General features: G+C 36.9%; 2 protein-coding genes across 3 annotated transcripts; both read right to left on the reverse strand.

The window, feature by feature from the left end:
- Positions 1–4,274: 4,274 nt before the first annotated feature.
- Positions 4,275–5,279, reverse strand: LOC106340504. Its single transcript, XM_013779375.1, has 2 exons — positions 5,148–5,279; positions 4,275–5,031 (listed from the first exon to the last, which is right to left on the reverse strand). The coding sequence occupies exons 1-2, from the start codon at positions 5,187–5,189 to the stop codon at positions 4,447–4,449; spliced, it is 627 nt and encodes a 208-aa protein (XP_013634829.1). The 5' UTR covers positions 5,190–5,279; the 3' UTR covers positions 4,275–4,446.
- Positions 5,280–7,880: 2,601 nt separating this feature from the next.
- Positions 7,881–10,726, reverse strand: LOC106339584. Of its 2 annotated transcripts, none has more exons than XM_013778420.1 (12): positions 10,461–10,726; positions 10,121–10,292; positions 9,966–10,028; positions 9,782–9,887; positions 9,592–9,696; positions 9,437–9,513; positions 9,238–9,355; positions 9,081–9,153; positions 8,807–8,998; positions 8,612–8,732; positions 8,309–8,536; positions 7,881–8,222 (listed from the first exon to the last, which is right to left on the reverse strand). In XM_013778420.1, the coding sequence occupies exons 1-12, from the start codon at positions 10,532–10,534 to the stop codon at positions 8,175–8,177; spliced, it is 1,377 nt and encodes a 458-aa protein (XP_013633874.1). In that variant the 5' UTR covers positions 10,535–10,726; the 3' UTR covers positions 7,881–8,174. The 2 variants fall into 2 exon arrangements, with proteins under 2 accessions (XP_013633874.1, XP_013633875.1); XM_013778421.1 differs by having other exon boundaries at positions 8,309–8,530; positions 10,461–10,723.
- Between the last annotated feature and the right edge of the window lie 9,643 nt (positions 10,727–20,369).

Below are 20,369 nucleotides of genomic sequence, written 5' to 3' on the forward strand. Positions count from 1 at the left end.
TCTCTCCAAGTTCTAAAAGATTAAATCCAAAAAAAACAGTCGGAATGGAGGCTAACCTAAAAACCGAATGGTAAGGCATATAAGATTTTTACTTTCCCTACTTGTAGTGAACATTCATCACGAGGAAGCCGTATATTAACGGGATTGGTAAAGCTATATAATAAATGATAAGCTATTGTTTCAATATTTGATCAATGTTCAACCAGAAAAACGACCACGTTCAAAGCAACAATATCCCTTCTGAATATGCAAACAATAAACTTCACTTTGCATCTTTTTGAGGAACAAATATAATAAATATACTACTCCCTCCGTTTTTTTTATATAAGTCGTTTTAGAAGAATTTTTATGTTTCAAATTATATGACGTTTTTGGTTTTCTATGTAAAATTTATTAACACTTAATGTTACATGACCAATGATAATATACCTTCTATTTTATTATTAGTTAATTTGTGGTTAAGTAAATAATTAATGATGTTTTTGTTTAGAAAATATAAAAAATTAATGATTTCTTAATCTACGTGCACAATTCTAAAACGATTTATATTAAAAAACGGAGGGAGTATATGATTAGATTCGAGCATTAACTTGCAATTGTAGAAAAGTTTAAACTATGTGCTTTCCCTTTCTTTGTTGGAAAGCTGAAATAGAATAAAAACTCGTGCATGAAGATGACTCTTGTTAGATTTACGTGCATGCTTTATTTCTTTATCATAAGCCGTAATATAAAATAACGCAACGAAATCAAAACAAATATGCATGTAATAATTGAAGTTGAACTTTTTCAAAAAAAAAAATAATTGAGTTGAACTCATAAACTAGATATCAAAACAGATATGTAAACCCACCAAAAAAAAATAATGCGCAGGATTTGTTTTTTTTTTAAAGAGTTATATAGTAAAGTGGGTTTGAAATACTCCAAGAAATTCCGTTTGGGCCAACCCAACAGATTTCTGTTCATCCTATTCATCAATTTTTTATTTCTATTCTTTTATTTTGGATCATTCATCCAACACATAATCAATTATTTTCTGAAGAATTGAAATACCATTTACCTTTCTTCTTATTTCTACAAGATAAAAGGGGTTCTTTTAAAAGCAATCGCCATTGCTATGCCAATATTCTCAATGAATATCTTTCGGCTCCCTAAGGAAATCGGCGAAGAGATAAATAGTATCCTGGCCCAGTTCCGGTAGGGAACATGAAATAGAAAGAGACTTCATTAGTATGTCTGGAAGAGAATAAGTGTACCAAAGAGAGAAGAAGGTATTGGGTTTAGAGATTTGGAAATTTTCGACCAAGCTCTTCTGAGTAAACATTTGGAGGATTATGCAGAAACCAAACTGTTTAATGGCAAGAGTTCTTCGGGCTAGATACTTCCTTGATGGTGATATTCTTAAATCTACTCTGAAAAGGAAAGCTTCATATGGATGGAAGTCAATTTTACATGGACGGGACTTAATCACAAAGGGGTTGAGATACATTATTGGAGATGGATCATATGTTAATATGTGGGAAGATCCATGGATACCGGACCACCCTCCTCGAGCTCCAAAACCTCGACACCATATAACTCAAGGAGCCAAAGTTAGTCAGTACTTCCTTCCAGATAGGAATCAATGGGACATAGAGAAACTTCGAGAGGAATTCATTGCTGAAGATGTTGAAAAGATACTGGCACTAAAGATTAGTCCAACGGCACAACAAGATTTATCAGGTTGGCATTACAATGATAATAGGATTTATTCGGTGATGTCAGGGTATTGGCTTGGTACACATTTACCAAACAATAACCAACCAATACCTACATATGGAAATACATAGCTTAAAGCAAAGATTTGGAAGACAAAAGCTCCAGCAAAGCTGAAACATTTTCTCTGGAGATTATTGACCCATTCACTAGCTACTGGTAGCAATTTGAAACGAAGACATGTGATAAGAGATGCAGTATGTCGACGATGTTGTAATGAAGAAGAAACTGAAGATCATATATTCTTTGAATGTGAGTATGCAAAGAAGATATGGAGAGCTTCAGGAATTTCTAATCTAACGATTCTCAATCAATCGGCCAGTTTGGAAGACACAATTGGAGCTTGTCTACAGATTTGTACATCAACAAGATTAAGACATTTTCAGGACATACCATTATGGATCCTCTGGAGATTGTGGAAAAGAAGAAATGTGTTAGTTTTCCAACAAAAACAAACACATTGGATGAATATCATTCAATATGCTAAAAGTGATGCAAAGGAGTGGAAGCAGATAGAAGATGCAGAAACAAATGTGGTTGATCGGAGAAACAATACTACAACAGTTCAATCATATGGACATTGGACAAGGCCTCCACAGGGATGGGTAAAATGCAATACATATGGAAGTTTCATCAATCAAGAAACAATAACAACTGCGGGTTGGGTTGTAAGAGATTCAAATGGAACATATCGAGGTGTCGCACAAGCTATAGGAAAACAAGTACAAAGGCCTCTGGAAAGTGAACTACAAGCTATTCTGCTGGCGCTTCAGCATTGTTAGAGCATGGGTCATCGTAAGATAATTATGGAAACAGATCACAAGACTGCAAAAGAGATTCTACAAGACAATAAGCTTCAGTTTCCAGTTTACAATTGGACAAGAGATATTAGAGAGTGGTGTAAGAAGTTCGAAGCAATACAATTTGAGTGGATCAACAGAAGATCAAATAAGGTGGCAGATAAGGTAGCAACTTCAAATCCAAATCAAACTTCTTTTTTATTTCATTAGTATGTACCAAACAACATAACACCTCTTCTTGAAGAAGACTATGCATTATCTCATTCAAATTAATGAAATAAGTTGATATAAAAAAGAGAGGTTGCTATTCATTGTTGACAAAAAAAAGAAAGATAAAGAGGTTGTTTCTCTTGCTTCTCGTTTCTTTTTAAGTTTGTTTCTTCTATCACACTTCCATCTCTTTTTTTCCTCTGAAAATGTTTAAGAGCCCATAAGAAAAATGTTTAAAGAATCCAACCTTTTCGTTTTGAACCTTATTTAGTTGGCCTGTTCAATACTTCCTTGTAACCTCTCTTAAAAACATACTTTTCGTTTGAATATATTACGTATCAAAAATAAATTATTTACGATACTTCAATTTTTTTTCCTTCTAAAATAATTTACTATATTTTTATAGAACGATTATAAAACAAAATTTCAACAGAAATTATACATTCTACACAAAATCATAATTACTAAAAATTTACATGTATTATATTTTTTTATAACTCGGAGGTATACAGCAGGCCGAGATCCAACCAACTAGTTTTTTGGGGGTTTGATCACCGGCACCAGCTAGACCCGATTGATCGCAAGGCCGAGATCCAAAAAATATAATATGTGAGATTTTCTCCCAACAATTCAATATATCGTACTAGATCGGAAAAGTTGTTGAAGCCCACTAGAAACCACTCGATTATGCAAGCTGACCAACCTTTACACAAACTCATCAACTTCTCCATGATATCATTTCTGAAATATTTGATTTGTTTGTTAACATGGAATGTTGGGTATTTTATTGTCGTTTAGATTCATAAAAACAAAAGTACTTTATGTAAGCAAGCTAAGTTCTCCTGTTATAAACTCATTATTTGGTTATGCTTTTGTGTTTGCTACTTTCTTGCTTGCTCTTAAATAACCTATGTGAATGATTTGCTACTGATGTTAAGAGTAGGCTAAAGATATCTTGTATTTGGAAAAAAATAAGGTTAGTGGGTGAATTAGTCAAAAAGAATAGTGCAAAAAAGCATAACCAAGAAAATTGGTCCTCCTCGCACACTTTTTTCTTTAGGCTCCACCGACTCCTACACATGCCGCCTATAGGCAAGATAACTGTTATTGTCGCTGACAAAATTAGTTTTATTTTTATTTATATCTTCTTAGAAGATACTGATTCAGATTTGATGGGTACCAAAAATCCAAATCACTGTTCACTCATCAACCTCACATCATTTCATCTTAAAGTCTTCCTCGCACACTTTCTCTGTCTTCTTTTACACACACAAGGGAATAGAATTGTTGAAAAGGGCCAGGCCAGTCTATTTTAGCCTAAATCCGTTTAAGTCCCGGCCGGTTTTAATATTGATTCAAAGCTTTAAAAGCTGGACCTAAAATTTTGCATAGCTAATCAGAAGCTCCACGCTGCTAACTTGCAAACAATCTATGGACGATGTTAACCTAATCAGCCTTTGGACTCACCATAACAACCTTACATGAGAGGAAATAATTCAAGCTCTAGCGCTCGGCCTGTTCAAAACCAGACCGGGTCAGTCCATGGACCCACTATAACAGCCTCCACATGGGAGAAAAAGGATTCAAGCTCCAATGCTTTTTTTTGCAGTGGAAAGAAACAAAGAAAAATGAACTCTTCATAAACATACTTGATGCTTGAATGAAAATATGATTACATCAACAATCAAGGAAGGAGAAGTCTTTGGTACTTGGTCTCTCTTTTGGAACTAGAATCATCGCAGTGAACCCTCTTCCGGTTAAGATTACTCCCACAGCTATTTGGTGACAATGGCGTTGCTTCAGGAATAATCACCGGTGGAATTTCGAATGACTCTAGCTGCGGTGGTGGATAACGCCATTGTGGAAGCTGTCCAGCCAAAAGCAGAGTCTGAAGCAGAGGCCCTGCCTTCAAAACCGCATTTAAAAGCTTCCCTTTCTCCGGTAATGTCATGTCTGGAAAATCTAACTCGAGCTGCATCGGCGGTTCAAAAGATGAGACAATGCTTTCCTCACCGTCGGATGAAAGAAGCCCACTGATGTGTGGGTCTTGTTCATCTACAGTTTGGTGTTGAAGGATGATGTTTTTGTCAAGAAGAAGCTTCTTGTATCTCTCTTGTGCTTCATCTTTCTCTTTAATAGTTTTGTTGAGGAGATCTTTGAGCTGCATTATGTGGTTGTCTTTGGCATTGAGTTCTTCTTGGGCTACCCTTATTGTTTGCTCTAACTCCACTCTTGTGTGGAGAAGTGAATGTCTTAACTCTTCTATTGTCTGCCCACAAAAATAAACATCTGAGTTTGGAAGAAAATTGAAAGTGAATAAAAAAAATTAGAAAAAGAAAGTGAATTAAGCTCTTGAAGAAGAATGTAGAATTGTGTTTAATTTACCTTTATACCACAACTAAGCAGGTAATTCTGTGGTCTATCCATCTTCTTCAATGAATCAGTAGTAGAGTGAGTGAGAGAGTTATATATGAGTTATGATGGTTTATATTGTATGTTGTCATCGTTATAAATAAAATATAGGATAGATTTGATTTGCACTGGTTTTATTTATGTTAATTAGTGGGTGTTTTTTAGACTAGTCACAAGGACCTGAGACAAAAATGTCTGAACCTTTTTTTCCATTAAAGAGAATCTTTATTGACTTTTTCCTTCACTTTTTTAGATTTTACAAAAAATACAAAACAGAAAAACGCGTTAAACGGTAATAATGATTCTTGATCGCAATTTGACTGAACAGTAAAGTAGTTATTACATGGTCTTTTCGGTCTCGATGCGAGAGAAGTAGAGAATTTTAGTTTGCAATACTTAAGAGACTAAATCAAACTAATTGTATCTGTTTCAGGTTTAGTAAGTATCAAATGTATGTTCGGTTTCATACGCATAAGTCATAGCAACTATTGTATTTTGTTCCTTAACAAAACTTACCAGTGTTATTTACCTCTTCTACGATTGTATCGCATCTTTCTGCAACCATAATAGCTTAATATTTGGTAACACGACTAGTCTGTGAATTTGAAAAAAATATTCATAGTTAAACGATTGCCTTTTGTCTTGAGTTAAGATTATTCAGGTTGGAAATTAGGTGTTTTAGGAGTTAATTTTTGTTCTTGGGTCTATCTTCAAACTATTCGGTGTGTATTTTTCGCAATTTATCCCATATCTTTGGCTCTTCTCTTGTCTTCGGATGAAGGCCATTGGAATGTGTCTTCAGAGCTTTGTTTGTCAGCCTTTGTTGCTCTTTTTTGGTTATTCCGATGATCTTTCGAATTTTCTTTGTTCTTCAAGGTTTTTGGATAATTTGTTTGTGTATTATTTGTTTTATCTTCGTCTCTGTTGGTTGGAGATTTGTTATCCCTTGTTTAGGCTATTGTTTCTGGAAGTGTTCATTGACGGCTAATCGCCAATGTGTCAAAATGTTTTCAGTTTGGTAATGAAATCTTTAGACCATAAAATTTTCTATTGTTTTTTTTTGTCTCAAAGCTTGTACCTATAACATATTATTATCATTTTTAACACTGAAAACATTATTATATAATTTATATTTCTATTACAGATGATTGATAAACTACTAGTAACATATACAATATTAATGAACAACTTCACATATAATGTTCTACAATATAGCTTTTCTTGTAACACTCGGATCAACAAACGGTTCTGCATCTACGAAATTTTTCGATAGACATGTTCTTTTCATATCACACGACCACAACGAATTCATCTCTTTGAAGCAATCTAATTTTTTTTAAGCTTTGCATCATATAATATGTAAGAAACTACACTCTTTAATAATCAGACTTCAAATAAGTGTAAAAACTTTTAAACCCTTGATAAGTAAGGCCATGTGACGTCCACCTTATATTATTCATTGTAATGATTTTTTTTTTAGTAAAAGAGAGAAGGAAACCAATATCTCACCAATAACAATGATTTTTACCAACTGATACTATATACTAAAGTTTTAAAATTCAACTATAATCTGGATTCGTTTGCTAACAAGCATAACTTTCAGCTTATATACTACAAAATAAAACAGGTCCCATTTACTTTTTTTCTTTATAAATATGAATTGGTATTTTTTCTCCAATATTAATTTCTTAAGATGGTTGTCCCTGCTAGTTAATTCTTAATATATCAAAATGTGTATGAGTTATGGCCACTACACCTTTTCCATACACAGTCGTTGCCCGGGCCTGGTCTAAAATTATACAAACTTCCAATGGCAATGGGACCCTAATAACATTTCCTGAATGAATCTATTGCTTCATTCTGAAACATATTTCTAAAGTTGACGTCGATCACACATGTCCACACGTATGCAATTTTCTTTCCTTGTTCATGTGAATTCACACGTACGCGCGTTTATATACTCATATTCCAAAAGTATTTAACTATTTATAGAGTATTTGTGTGTGTGATGTGAACATGGATGGAGAAAAGTTGGTCAGCAAAAGTATGTTACTGATAACCTAACATCTTCCCTTTTGTTCTTATTCGCATGTCTCAACTTCTTTTCCAAATTAATTCCGTTTATATATATATTGATGTATTGTTCTAATTTTCAAGTTTCCATAATGTATATCGTCTAACAAAAAAAATCCATCATCATTAGTTACTTTAATAGAGCTCTAGATCATGTTACAAAGATATGAAACCGGCGTAATAGATGCTTAATGTGGGAGTAAAAGAATCTTATTGTTGGTGGGTTAAATAAAAAAACAAGGGAAAAGAAACCGCACATTTCAAAAAGAGGAAAACTAAGGAGCAACTAAAAAGTCCTTTACGTCCCATCCCAACGGTGCCCATTATGACTGTGAGTTGCTATTACAAGAAAGCAAGAAAAGGACTTATCATTTATATTGCCCCTTATATTTTTTTTATTGCGCACATTGACCCCTTTTATTGAGTGTATTCCAATCTTCATTTCTAGTTTCTATGCTTCTTAATTTTACCAAAATCTCTTTTATTTTCTACAACTTGTAACCAAAATATTCTCCAATCACGATTTTATCAGAATTGTTAGTTTGCTACAAGTCCCATCATCATTACTAAAGGCTAATCAGTTAGGTGGCCAATTATTCTTAACGCCCGACATAATTAACCAGCTTGATAGCGAATTAGTAAAGCCTGAATTAGCACTAAAATATTCATTAGTTAACATAACTTACAACAGTAGGACCACTCAATGAGTTGTATTAGATTTGGTAACATATACCAAATCTATCAATGACACAAGGGTGAATTTTTCTTTTACACCCAAGACATGGGTAAAAAGAAAGCTTAATAGAGGGATCGAAAGTTTAGTTTTTTCAGTGGTAAAGAGTTAAACTAAAGCTAAAAACCAAAACCAAAACCTAAAACTAACTAAATTTCACTTTGGAGACTTAATGCCAACGTTTGTTTACCACTTCAATCGCTTCTGCATCCTTGAAGAAGATATGAGGCTTTGGTACGAACCTGTGTCAATAACCACAAAGCAGAGATTAAAGACTAGGATCAAAGCAAAAGAATACAAGTGTTTTTTATTTTATTTTTCTACTCACTTTTGATGCAAAAGGCCGAAGATCGGTGCTATTGATCTGACAAAAACAATTTCTGAGAAACACAGCCCACATTTCTCTCAGCACAGGCTTTTCCTCAACCAACTTACTTGACAATAGCCAGTTCTCTGCCAACACCAACATCATGTAAGTTCTGAAAAGGTTGCAACTCTTCTCCTTCAGATTGATAGACATCAGCGAGCTCATCAAATTCTCATCGCTCTCCTGAGACTCAAAGACCAGAGTAATGTGTATAAACGCATTGACTCACAGTCTTAACTTGCTTTGAGTTGGTAGATAGTTTACCTTATGTTTAAGTAAAACAACAAGCATTTGATTAGCGATGGTACTTCTCAAATGCTTGCTTCGGGCATCAACACCTGCTACGGACTCCACTATCCTCAAACAGTTCATGTCTTGAGGCACTCTGCAAATGAATCAAAACCAGATAAGACAAACGGCGCAAGGATAACGGCTACAAGTAAAAAAGGAGGTTCGAACCTGGAAGCAAGAGAGTTTGCTATGTTCTTGCAACTTGAAACCCATTCTTCCTCTTTGAAGGATTCAGTAAAAGATATACAGCACTCTTGTAGGAGAAGCGAGAGACCTTGAAGTCCGCGATCTAAGAGCAGCCACACAAGGACTTCGGCTATTTGTTCAAGTTGAGATGCGTTGAAAATAGGCTTTTTACATCTGAATCAATGAAGCAACAGAGAAGGCATTTGAAAATAGGCTTTTTACAGTTATACTTAAAAGGGAGTTTTGCGTCACAAACCTTATCTGACAACAAGCAGCAACAAATTTGAGCCAAGCTCTAATATTCGGAGGAGGACCTTGAGACTTGGAATCTTCAAACCAAAAGTTAATAGACTTCAGTAGATAGATAAGTCTCTAATAAAAAAAAAACAAAAGGGAGCAACAAGGAAACTCACCTGCTTCAGGTAGCTCAGCATTTTGTGATGAATTGATTCTGAACCCATATGATTCAAGAGCTTCTTTAAGTATCTGATAGTTAGGAAGCCATTGAATTTCAACAGGAGCTCCATTAACCTGATTAAACCACAATGTTTAACAACAACCAAGGAGTCAGTTTCAGTCTGGTTAGTAAAGAAGAAAAATGGATAGCAGTACCTCGTTTTGTGATAACAGTATGGAACACCAGAAGTCACAAGCAGAAGATCTCAGGTCTTCTTTTGGTGAATACAACACTGACAAGTCCCAGAGCATTGGGTTAGCCAGAACCTCTGTAATAAAAAGAAACTTGAAGAAAGAGGTAGACGACGTACATATATCAAGCGTCCATTTGCATATGATTGTTTCCACACGTGCACACGTCAAGATCAGTTTTGTGAGCCAGCCGTTAGCCAGCAACCCCTCAAGAAATGCTGTTCCTGAGATTGTACATTTGGAGGCTACTAGTTTAAACCGGAGATAAGGAAAATCAATTAAAAAGCGATTAGTTCATAGAAAACTAACCGTTATCTGGACTAAGATCCACCACCGAGTTAAGCTGACTACTCAAAAACTCTTTCAACAAGTAGCAGTTATCGAGATCAGTAAGCAGTGAACGCGTTGGAGCTTTCTGTAATAATATAACATCAGAGACAATAACTATTTAACAAACTATATCAATAACATTGGAATAAAACAAGCCCCTAACCTGATCTCCAAACAAACATAAACCCCACTCCTGCGTATCTTCTTCGCTGCATATCTCATTCATCTGAAAACATGTAATCACCAAGCAGAAATATTATATGACAAAAATAAACTTAAAAAAGAATGTGATTGATGAAATTTTACAAAGATTCATGCCTGATTGCGACAGTCATCAACAATGGAAAGCAAAGCTTCCTGGCCACGTTCATCATCATCTGAATCGTAAAGCTTAGAGGAGGCTTTGCGTTTCCTGTTTCCTCTGTCTATGAGTTTGCTCTTCTCTTTGTAAAAATCAGAGAGGAGATCATCCAACCCAATCACTTTCTTCCTGGTGTCAAAAGACAAAAACAATGTTGAGAGCTTTATCAACAAAGCTTGAGCCTTTTTGGGAATTACTTTGCCATTAATTAACCCTAAACAATTTATCTAAAATTGACAAGCAAAATCAAGAGAATTATCGATCGGAATAAGCAAATAAGAAAAAAAGGGATTTGACCTTTTCTCAGCAGATGGTGGAGGGTTAACAAGAGGATCTTCGTTCTCGAAATCAAGAGGCCCGTCCATATTCATCTGTGAAATTTGGGCTTCTTCTTCTTCGTTGAGACCAAAACCCTGAAACTTTTGCAATGTTGGGAAGCGCGAATGAAAGGTATAGTAGTTGAAAAGGAAGCAAGGCAGTTCTGCCCTAAAATGCACAAACAAACAAAAAAATTGGAGACCAAAACCAATTCATTCATTCGGCTTTGCTTTTTTTTCAGTTTTCTTTAGTTGATTTCGGTTAGGTTCTTTTGATTTTTTGGTTTGGTTTGGACTTTGGAATAAGGTAATTCAAATCATTTCAATTCTCTTCTTTTTTTTTTCCTGCAAATCATTTCAATTCAGATAAGAAATATTTACTTAACTTTAAATCTTAATATAATCAATATTTTAGATATATATATTCATATTTAAAAAATTCAGCGATTCATTTAGTTTATTATTTGATTCTAGCATTTTAGATATAAAAATATAGAAATCATTTAGACATTTATAAATGATTCGATTCGGTTTGTTACTTTTTAGTAGGTTTTAGTTTGATTTGACTATTATGTTTAAAGTTTTTTTTTTTATTTTGGATAGTATAACTACGGGGATACTAATCTCTCTCTAGCTTTTTCTCCGACTTCTTTCTAAAAGAAACTTCCGACCAAACTTATATGCTCCGGTGGGCGTTGGCTCTTTGCCGCCAGTCACCATAATCTTTTGATTTTGTTTTTTTGGCTTTGTATTATACTTTCCTCTTCGCTTTGGCGACTAATATATTCGCGGTGGCGATAAATAATATTCGCAGTGGCGAATTTTTGTTGTATATTCAATCTAAATCGAAGCAAAACTTTATGATTGTGTTTTGATGTTCTTCGATTGAGATTGATTTAGTATCTATGATTCTCCTCTTTCACGGTGGATCCTTAAATCCCGTTCGTTTATTATGGGGTTCTCTTCTTCTTTATTGGATTTGCATGTACTCCTTTCTTAAAGGAGTCAATCTTCACTTTCTTAAAGATGGAGCTAAAGAATAGGCTCTTGTGTGAAGTTTCCTAAATAGAAATGCGGAGATGATGTTGGAGTAATCTCATCCTCCCTATATCGGAGATGATCCGATAAAGATTTTCTATTGATCAATTGAGTAATTCCATAGTTATTATCCAATGAAGATGATGGTGGATTTCATTAAAGCGACGGTTGGATGAAAGGCATGAGATCGAGAAGCTCAAAGCTCGTTGGTGACCATGCCAGAGCAGTCAGCTATCTGCCGCCGGCGAGGTATTCCGACTTCTTCTCATCCCATGCAGTGGTGTGACAGACGCGTGTCAAGTCCAGAAGCTTCATTATTCATGCACAGTAGGATGAGGACGCGTATCACGTCTTTCCCGTGATGAAGACGCGTATACTACTTGCGTGGAACTCGAAAAGCCTATTGGATCATGAAATGGGCCTAGTGATTTTATTTTATGTCGAGATTGTATGATGAGATTTAAGCTTGATGCTTCTCTTGTAATGGTCTTTCTAAATGAAAGAAACAGTTGACAAAAAAAAAAGGATAGTATAACTACACTCAGAGCCGGCCATTGTTGAGTATATGAATATAAATAATCCGGCCATATATTTTCAAGATTCTCTTTTAGTGTAGTGGTGTAGTTTCATTTGCTGGAATTATGTGTTAGTAACTTGGGTTTGAATCTTTAGTAAAACTTGTCATTTTTATATTTTTTCTTCTCTGTTTTTCTTTATAGGCAGCTATGTTTTAAAAAAATTGCTTCTAGCCTTACAATTTGTAGGACCGGCTATGACTACACTGAATCCTGATCTACATTAGATATAGAGATGTGAAAATAAACTTTGACCGGTAGACCAATTATGCCATTTTCCTTTTCTTGTGGGGTTTTTTAGTTCAATTCAAGCAGTTTTCGATTTATGTGAGTCAACCCGTAATAGGTTAATGGTGCACGAGTCAAACCGCATAAACTGATGATTTCTGGAGAAGCCGATATCTTCAATTGAGATGAGTTATTTCTACAAAATCTCAACTGATGTTGATAAACAAATTCTTCATTTGTATCTTAGAAACCTTCTTCAAAGCTACACGCACAAGAGAAATGCAATAAAAAAACTCATATACAAGGTAAAGAGAAACTTATAAAAAAACAAACAAACAAGGTTATTACGGGATATATACGACATATATTCTGTACATATTAGTTTGTGATAATTATGTAAATATTCCTTCTCTAGATCCTGTGAATTAGGTAAAACGGTTTGTATATATACTTTGGTCGATTGACCCATATCAATACAAGAAATCCTTTATATGATACTAGGTTTCTTGACATGGTATCAGAGCTCTAAAAGCACAAAAATCTTTCTTTTAGCTCCTTATTGATCTCTTTGATCTTCTTCGTTCTTTGATATTTTTTTTTCTCTTGAGCTATGGGAAGTAACGACGGCAAAGATGATTCTCAGAGTTCCTCCAGGAAGACTGCAGGCTCGGAGTCACGTGTGGAGGTACGAAGACGTACGATCTCACCGTACGATCTCTCCTCAAGTGATAATCCCGGCTCTGTCATCTCTCAGCCATTGCTCAAAGGACCTAATTACAACGAGTGGTCTACTAACCTGCGCATGGCTCTTAAGGCAAGGAAAAAGTTTGGTTTCGTTGATGGTTCAATTCCTCAACCAGGTTTCGACTCCCCAGACTTGGATGACTGGTGGACCAACAACGCTTTGGTTTTGTCTTGGATGAAGCTTACTATAGCTGAATCTGTTCATTCCAACCTCTCTCATCTCGAAATCGCTAGCGACTATTGGGAACATATCCACAAGAGGTACTCAGTTAACAACGGGCAGAGGGTTCAACGCATTAAAGCAGAACTCGCTACTTGCAGACAGCATGGGTTGTCTATTGAAACTTACTACGGGAAGCTGATGCAACTGTGGACTTCTTTGTCTGAGCATCGCATTACCAAGAATTGCGGCTGCGCGGTTGGTCAGAATCTTGAGAAAGAAAGAGAGGAGGATCGACTTCATGAGTTTCTCAAAGGTCTTGATGAGTCTCTCTATGGTGCGGTTAAATCGAGTCTCCTCTCACGAGATCCTTTACCCTCTCTCGACCAGGCATACAATGTGCTTCTTCAAGATGAGGATTCAAAACACACAACTCGTGTGCTAGATGACCGAGCTGAAACAATGGCACACGCTGTTCGTACATCCGCTGGCGTAAGCTCTGCATCTTCGCGTGGTCAGTTTGTTTCTCGAGAAGAAAGAATGAAGCTGCTTTGCTCTAGTTGTGGTCGCAAAGGTCACCTAGCGACAAATTGTTTTCGCAGTTTGGGATATCCTGATTGGTGGGGAGACAGGCCTCGTGGTCGTTTCCAGACAAGTAATGGACAAGGAACCTCGTCGCCTTCTTCCCGACAGCCCTCAGCTGCACCTGCTCGCGTTAATGCAGTGACCACTTCGACACAACAACACTCCGCCAACACACTTACTGCCACTGATCGTGTTGGACTTACTGGACTAAGTGACGAGCAATGGAAGACGTTGGTGACACTCTTGAATGAACATAAGCCAGCGTCGAATACATTAAGCGGTACGTCTTCTGTTTCCTCTTGGATTGTTGATTCTGGAGCCACAAACCACATGACAGGAACACTTGGTTTTCTCATTGATATACGTGATACTGCTTCTTTACCTGTAAAATTGCCTGATGGAAGGCTTACACTTGTGACACAAAGAGGGACAATTATTTTAAGTTCCCTACTTACGATTCAGGACGTTTTATACGTTAACGCCCTCCAATGCCATTTGATATCGGTTTCTCAGTTAGCTCGATAGAAAACTTGTATCTTTCAGATTTCTGATAAACTTGGATTGATTCAGGACCGCATTACCAGGACGCTGATTGGAGTGGCTGAGCAGACAATTGGACTTTATTTTTTGCGAGGGATGGAGTTTGCTGGGGCGATTCATCAGGAGAAACCTGTTACTCCGGATTTGTGGCATCATCGCTTAGGACATCCCTCTGCTGGTGTTTTGGATTTACTACCTATTTTTGTTTCTAATGATAGTGGTTTTAAGAATAAGGTCTGCGACACTTGTATTCGCGCCAAGCAAACTCGTTGTTCTTTTCCAAACAGTTCTAATACAACAAAGTCATTATTTGATTTGGTGCATTTTTATTTGTGGGGTCCTTACCGTACTCCATCTCGCTGTGGTTCCCGTTACTTCTTGACCGTCGTTGACGATTATTCTCGCAGTATTTGGCTTTATCTCTTACCTTCAAAGCAAGACGTTTCTGCTACAATTCGAAACTTCATTACTATGGTCAAGCGCCAATTTGATACAGATGTGAGAAAGATTCGCAGTGATAATGGCACTGAATTCATGTGCATGACGTCTTTCTTCCGAGAACATGGAATTATACACGAGACTTCTTGTGTCGGTACGCCACAACAGAATGGCAGAGTTGAAAGAAAGCACCGTCACATTTTGAACGTTGCTCGCGCTTTACGATTTCAGTCCTCTCTCCCTATCGAGTTTTGGGGGGAATGTATCTTGACTGCAGCCTATCTTATTAACCGCACACCGTCTAAGTTGCTAAATGGACAAACACCTTTTGAAAGACTCTATCTTCGATCTCCTCCTTTGACACACTTACGGGTTTTTGGATGTCTCTGCTATGCACACAACCAAAACCACAGAGGAGACAAGTTTGATTCACGCAGTGTGCAAGGTGTGTTTATCGGTTACCCGACTGGTAAAAAGGGGTGGCGTGTCCTTAATCCCGACACATGAAAGATATTTGTTAGTCGTGATGTTGTGTTTTGTGAAACAGAGTTCCCTTATGCTAATCGTTCGATACTTCACACTCCAAGTATCACACCTATCGCTGACACTTCTGCAACACCAGTTACTGTTTCTCTGCAAAACGAAGAACCTAGTCCTGACCCTGAACCTGAACCTGATGACATAGTCGTTGTTCCTAATACTACACCTGTTCTTCCTGATGCCACACCATCGTTGTCATAAAATGATATTTCTTCTCCAGCGTCGAACACATCTGGTACACAAACTGATTTATCTCCTACAGTCCCTATGGATCTCTCTGACATGGAAGGCTCTCTCTCATTACCTGCGTTACCTTCTCCTACTACCGTTCAGGACACTTCAGTTTTGCCTGACTTACCTACTGATTTGTCTACAGACATAAGAGCAGAACCACCTGCCCCGATCCAGGAGTTGGGTCGTGGTCTACAGAATAAATCCTTACCTGCAAAGCTTAATGACTATGGGCTCCATACAATTTCGCCCCTTGTCACTTGTCAAGCGACTGCACCTTATTCACTGGAATTTTACATCGATTGCTCCAACTTCTCCGAAAGTCACTGTGCTTTCCTTGCTGCCATATCTTCGCTTGCTGAGCCTCGTTCATATAAACAGGCGATCCTTGATGAAAACTGGCGAAATGCGATAACAATAGAATATGTTGCATTAGAGGACAGTGGAACGTGGACAATGGTAGATCTTCCTCCTGGCAAGCACGCCATGGGCTGTAAATGGGTTCTTAAACTCAAGTTTCGCGCCGATGGAACCTTAGAACAATATAAGGTGCATCTCGTCGTAATGGGAAATAATCAGGTCGAAGGTGATGACTACGATGAAACCTTCGCCCCTGTTGCAAGGATGACAACAATACACACTTTCTTACAGATCGCTGCATCTCGAAATTGGGAGATCCATCAGATGGACGTCCATAATGCTTTCTTACACGGAGATTTGAAAGAGGAAGTTTATATGCGACCTCCTTCAGGGTTCTGTGGCTCTGACAAGAACAAAGTTTGTCGTTTAAATAAGTCTCTCTATGGTCTTCGTCAGGCACCACGCTGCTGGTTCGAGAAGTTATCTATATCCTTACGAAATTATGGGTTTTCTCAGGGGCCTCCCGATTACTCTTTATTTATTTTGGATCGCGGTTCAGAGTACATCATGGTGCTCGTTTATGTGGATGATCTGATTGTCTCCGCAAGTAACCTGACACTTCTTGCTTCATTTAAAACTTATATGAACAAATGCTTTCATATGAAGGATTTAGGTATTTCCAAATACTTTCTTGGACTTGAACTCGCAAGGAGTCCTACTGGTATTTATCTCTGCCAAAGGAAGTATACTCTTGGGATCTTAGAAGAAACATGTCTTCTTGCATCTAAACCTGCTACGTTTCCAGTGGAGCAGAATCATCGTCTAGCCTTGGACAAAGGTCCAGATTTTAAAAATGTTTCCGCTTATAGAAGACTCATTGGAAGGCTCATCTATCTGGCTGTGACTTGTCCTGATCTCTCTTACTCTGTTCACATACTGTCTCAGTTTATGCAAAAACCAAAACATGCTCATTGGGACGCAGCGCTCCGAGTTGTTCGTTATCTTAAGGGAACTCCAGGGCAAGGTATTTTGTTGCGAGCTCACACCGACTTACATCTTACGGCTTGGTGCGACTTGGACTGGAATGGCTGTCCTGTTACTCTTCGCTCTCTTACTGGTTGGTACATTACTCTTGGTGGCTCTTCGATCTCTTGGAAGACACAAAAGCAACCAAACGTCTCTCGTTCGAGCTGTAAAGCTGAATATCGTGCGATGTCTTTCACGGTTCAGGAAATTATGGGAATCAACAACTTATTGCGCGCATTTGGTATCCCACTTACTAAACCTACTCCTCTCCATTGTGATAGTAAGTCTGCTATCTACCTTGCTGCTAACCGGTCTTTCACGAACGTACGAAACATGTGGAGAATGATTGCCATTTTATACGCGACGAGATTGTCAAAGGCACCATTGCAACGAAGCATGTTTCGACTCATACGCAGCTAGCAGATATTTTTACCAAGGCCCTTGGACAAAAGGAGTTTCACGAGTTTCTATCCAAGTTGGGAGTTCTTGATCTTCACTCTCCAACTTGAGGGGGGATATTACGGGATATATACGACATATATTCTTTACATATTAGTTTGTGATAATTATGTAAATATTCCTTCTCTAGATCCTATGAATTAGGTAAACGGTTTGTATATATACTTTGGTCGATTGACCCGTATCAATACAAGAAATCCTTTATACGATACTAGGTTTCTTGACAAAGGTAAAGAGAACACTTTTTCTTGCTTCATAAAGTAATTTAAGAGTTTGAATCAATTAAATTTAACCAAGAATGGGAATTTAATTGTTTAATGGAATTACTAACCACTGTAATTTAAAATAGAGGGTTTCCTATCATATACACATATAATAATTTTTAAAATCATTTTTTTTTTCTGAACAACTCATATTTTTATTTTAAAAGTTAAAATTTAATTGACATTTCAAAGTTAGGCTACTCCTATGTAATTGTGACTTTCAACATCTTCCTTTCATAGGAAAAACACAGAACAAATTTATTCGGATAATACAAGCTTTGTGAAAAATGAAAGAACAGCATCAACAAGTTGTGATCCCTGCAGTGACCGGCCTTATAAAGAACAACTTGCCTGAAAAAGAGAGCGACTTTACTGACCAGTAAGATAACCTAGATTTGATGAATGAGAGGTTTGTAGTTTGAGAGATTTAGTTTTCTGGAGTTGTGAGAAACTCCTAAGTAGCGCAAAGAATTTCGAATATTATGGGTTTTTTCTTCAACTGATTAATACGTACAGAGGATCAAGGGGGCTTGGAGTTAAAAACCTCTGTACATGGAACAAAGCATGTTGTCTCAAGTTGATATGGATCTTGTTATTTCATCCATAAAGGGTCAATTGATAACTATTATTGGACTACCAAAGCAAGTGTATCCTTCTCATGCCTCGCTAACAAACTACTAAAGCTCAAGGACATAGTCTTTCCTCTCATTAAGCAAAGGCTGGAAAATGGCCTCTCAGCTAGGTTCTGGTTCAATAATTGGACATCTTTTGGGACCTTAGCATCTTACCTTGACTCCTCTACTACTAGGCTAGGGATTCTTCTCATTGAGTTGCTTCTATTTGTAGGAATGGAACTTGGCTAATCCCACCTTCAAGAACAGACAACTAGCTTCAAATTCAGGCTTTTTGACCACTATCAACTTTTTTTGACCACTATCAACTTCTTGCAAAACTAGGGGTGGGTGTTCGGTTCTTCGGTTCAGTTCGGGTCGGTTCTTTCGGTTCTCGGTTCTCGGTTCTTTCGGTTCCTGAAGTTTGGTAACCATATTAGAACCGGAAAAAAGTTCCAATCGGGTTTGGTTCTAAATGGTTGCTTTGTAACCATATTACCCAAATTAATCTGATGTACTTGCAAATAAATGAGTTAAAACCAATACCAAAATAAGATTCAAACGATTTCCTCATTCAGAAACCAAAATCCAAATTGTGGGAATAAAACATCCAAACAATACAAGGTTCTCCTATAAGACAAGTGTTGATCAATAAAAAATAGCAAGTGTATAAAATATAAAATATAAACTATAAAGATATATGTATAAGGTAAGTGTATAAGGGTTTTTCATCCGGTTCTATATAGTATTATTCGGTTATCGGTTCTGTACGGGTTCGGTTCCGGTTATTCGGGTATAAAATTTCAGTATCCAATTAGATAATTCATAAATTCGGTTCAGTTCGGTTCCTGTTTTTTCGGGTCTGTTCGGTTCGATAATTCGGTTCCGGTTTTTTTGTCCACCCCTATGCAAAACCATAATTAATATGAATGAGAGTTACAGGGTAAGATCTCCTCTGCCTTCAGCGTATGTAAAATTTTCACGCATATGTCAAAGTGTTTTCGCGTGATAAAATATCTTCATGATCACATGCAGCGCCGGTCCATAACACATATGGACCCTACTCCAAACTGGGCTTTAGCTGTACATAAAAAAATCATTGAACATGTCACTATTACCATGAATCAGCTGAGCTACCTTTATTTGAGCTGCCTAGATCTGTATTTCTAGTAGAATTTTTCCTTTGATTGATAGATTGAAATTTCACAAAATACCAACAATAAAAACCTTAAAACTAAAAAGAATATAGAAACGCATTTTGATCATCATGTCCGATCACGTTACACATGACAAAGAAAAAGAAACCAAAAACCTTTTTTGCAAGTGAATAATTTCTTCAAATTTCCCACTTGCAAAGTTTGTTTTTATGTCGATAGAAATACGTAAAACAGTTCACAAAGATACGCACATGAACCGCAATATGCTGGAGTCAGTCTCCATCCACACAACCTAAGTCAAACTGGACAACAGTCTTATCTCAAACGCGAGATGATTTTTTCGTAGCATTTGACTTTATTGCTTGAATATTCAACTTCTACGCAAGAACTCTAATTAGAATTGGCAAAAAATGATGTAACAATATGTCATTAAGCAAAAAAAAAAATAAAAAAAATACACGTCTTCTAAAATAGGTCAGTGGGGAAAAAGGTAATTCAAAGACCAACCGGCGTGAGTTACTCACAGTTGGTGTGATCGTGGGAGTGATACAGACGCAAGTGCGAATATATCAACTTGTACGATGTAAAGTTTGCTACACGTGAACCTTTGTTTTGGAATGGTATGAGATTTCCAGAGTCACATGATTGCTATTACTTTTTACTTTTTTAGTATTATTGATGTATCCCTACAAAACTAACCATAGTATGACAGAAACACTACAAGAAAACGTGCCCATAACAACGAACATTTACGACGAAAATATTTCGTCGTAAATTTATATGGTGTTTACAACGAAATTACGCGGAATCTAACTTTCGTCGTAAACGCCATGTAAATTTACGACGAATAGATTTCGTCGTAAACTCCATGTAAGTTTACGACGAATGTACGTGGAATGAGAAATACGTCGTAATCATTACATCGACATTACAA

This window comes from Brassica oleracea, chromosome C4 (genome assembly GCF_000695525.1).
Source record: "Brassica oleracea var. oleracea cultivar TO1000 chromosome C4, BOL, whole genome shotgun sequence".
NCBI lineage: Eukaryota > Viridiplantae > Streptophyta > Magnoliopsida > Brassicales > Brassicaceae > Brassica > Brassica oleracea.

What these genes read in the sequence shown, in the direction of transcription:
- LOC106340504 (XM_013779375.1), bottom strand. Translation starts at nt 5,189, where the DNA reads ATGGATAGACCACAGAATTACCTGCTTAGTTGTGGTATAAAG. An exon ending in TGCTTAGTTGTGGTATAAAG is followed by an intron (nt 5,032 to 5,147) that starts GTAAATTAAACA and finishes TTTTGTGGGCAG; the next exon opens with ACAATAGAAGAGTTAAGACA.
- LOC106339584 (XM_013778420.1), bottom strand. Translation starts at nt 10,534, where the DNA reads ATGAATATGGACGGGCCTCTTGATTTCGAGAACGAAGATCCTCTTGTT. An exon ending in TATGTTTGTTTGGAGATCAG is followed by an intron (nt 9,888 to 9,965) that starts GTTAGGGGCTTG and finishes ATATTATTACAG; the next exon opens with AAAGCTCCAACGCGTTCACT. An exon ending in TGCTGAGCTACCTGAAGCAG is followed by an intron (nt 9,154 to 9,237) that starts GTGAGTTTCCTT and finishes TTTGGTTTGAAG; the next exon opens with ATTCCAAGTCTCAAGGTCCT.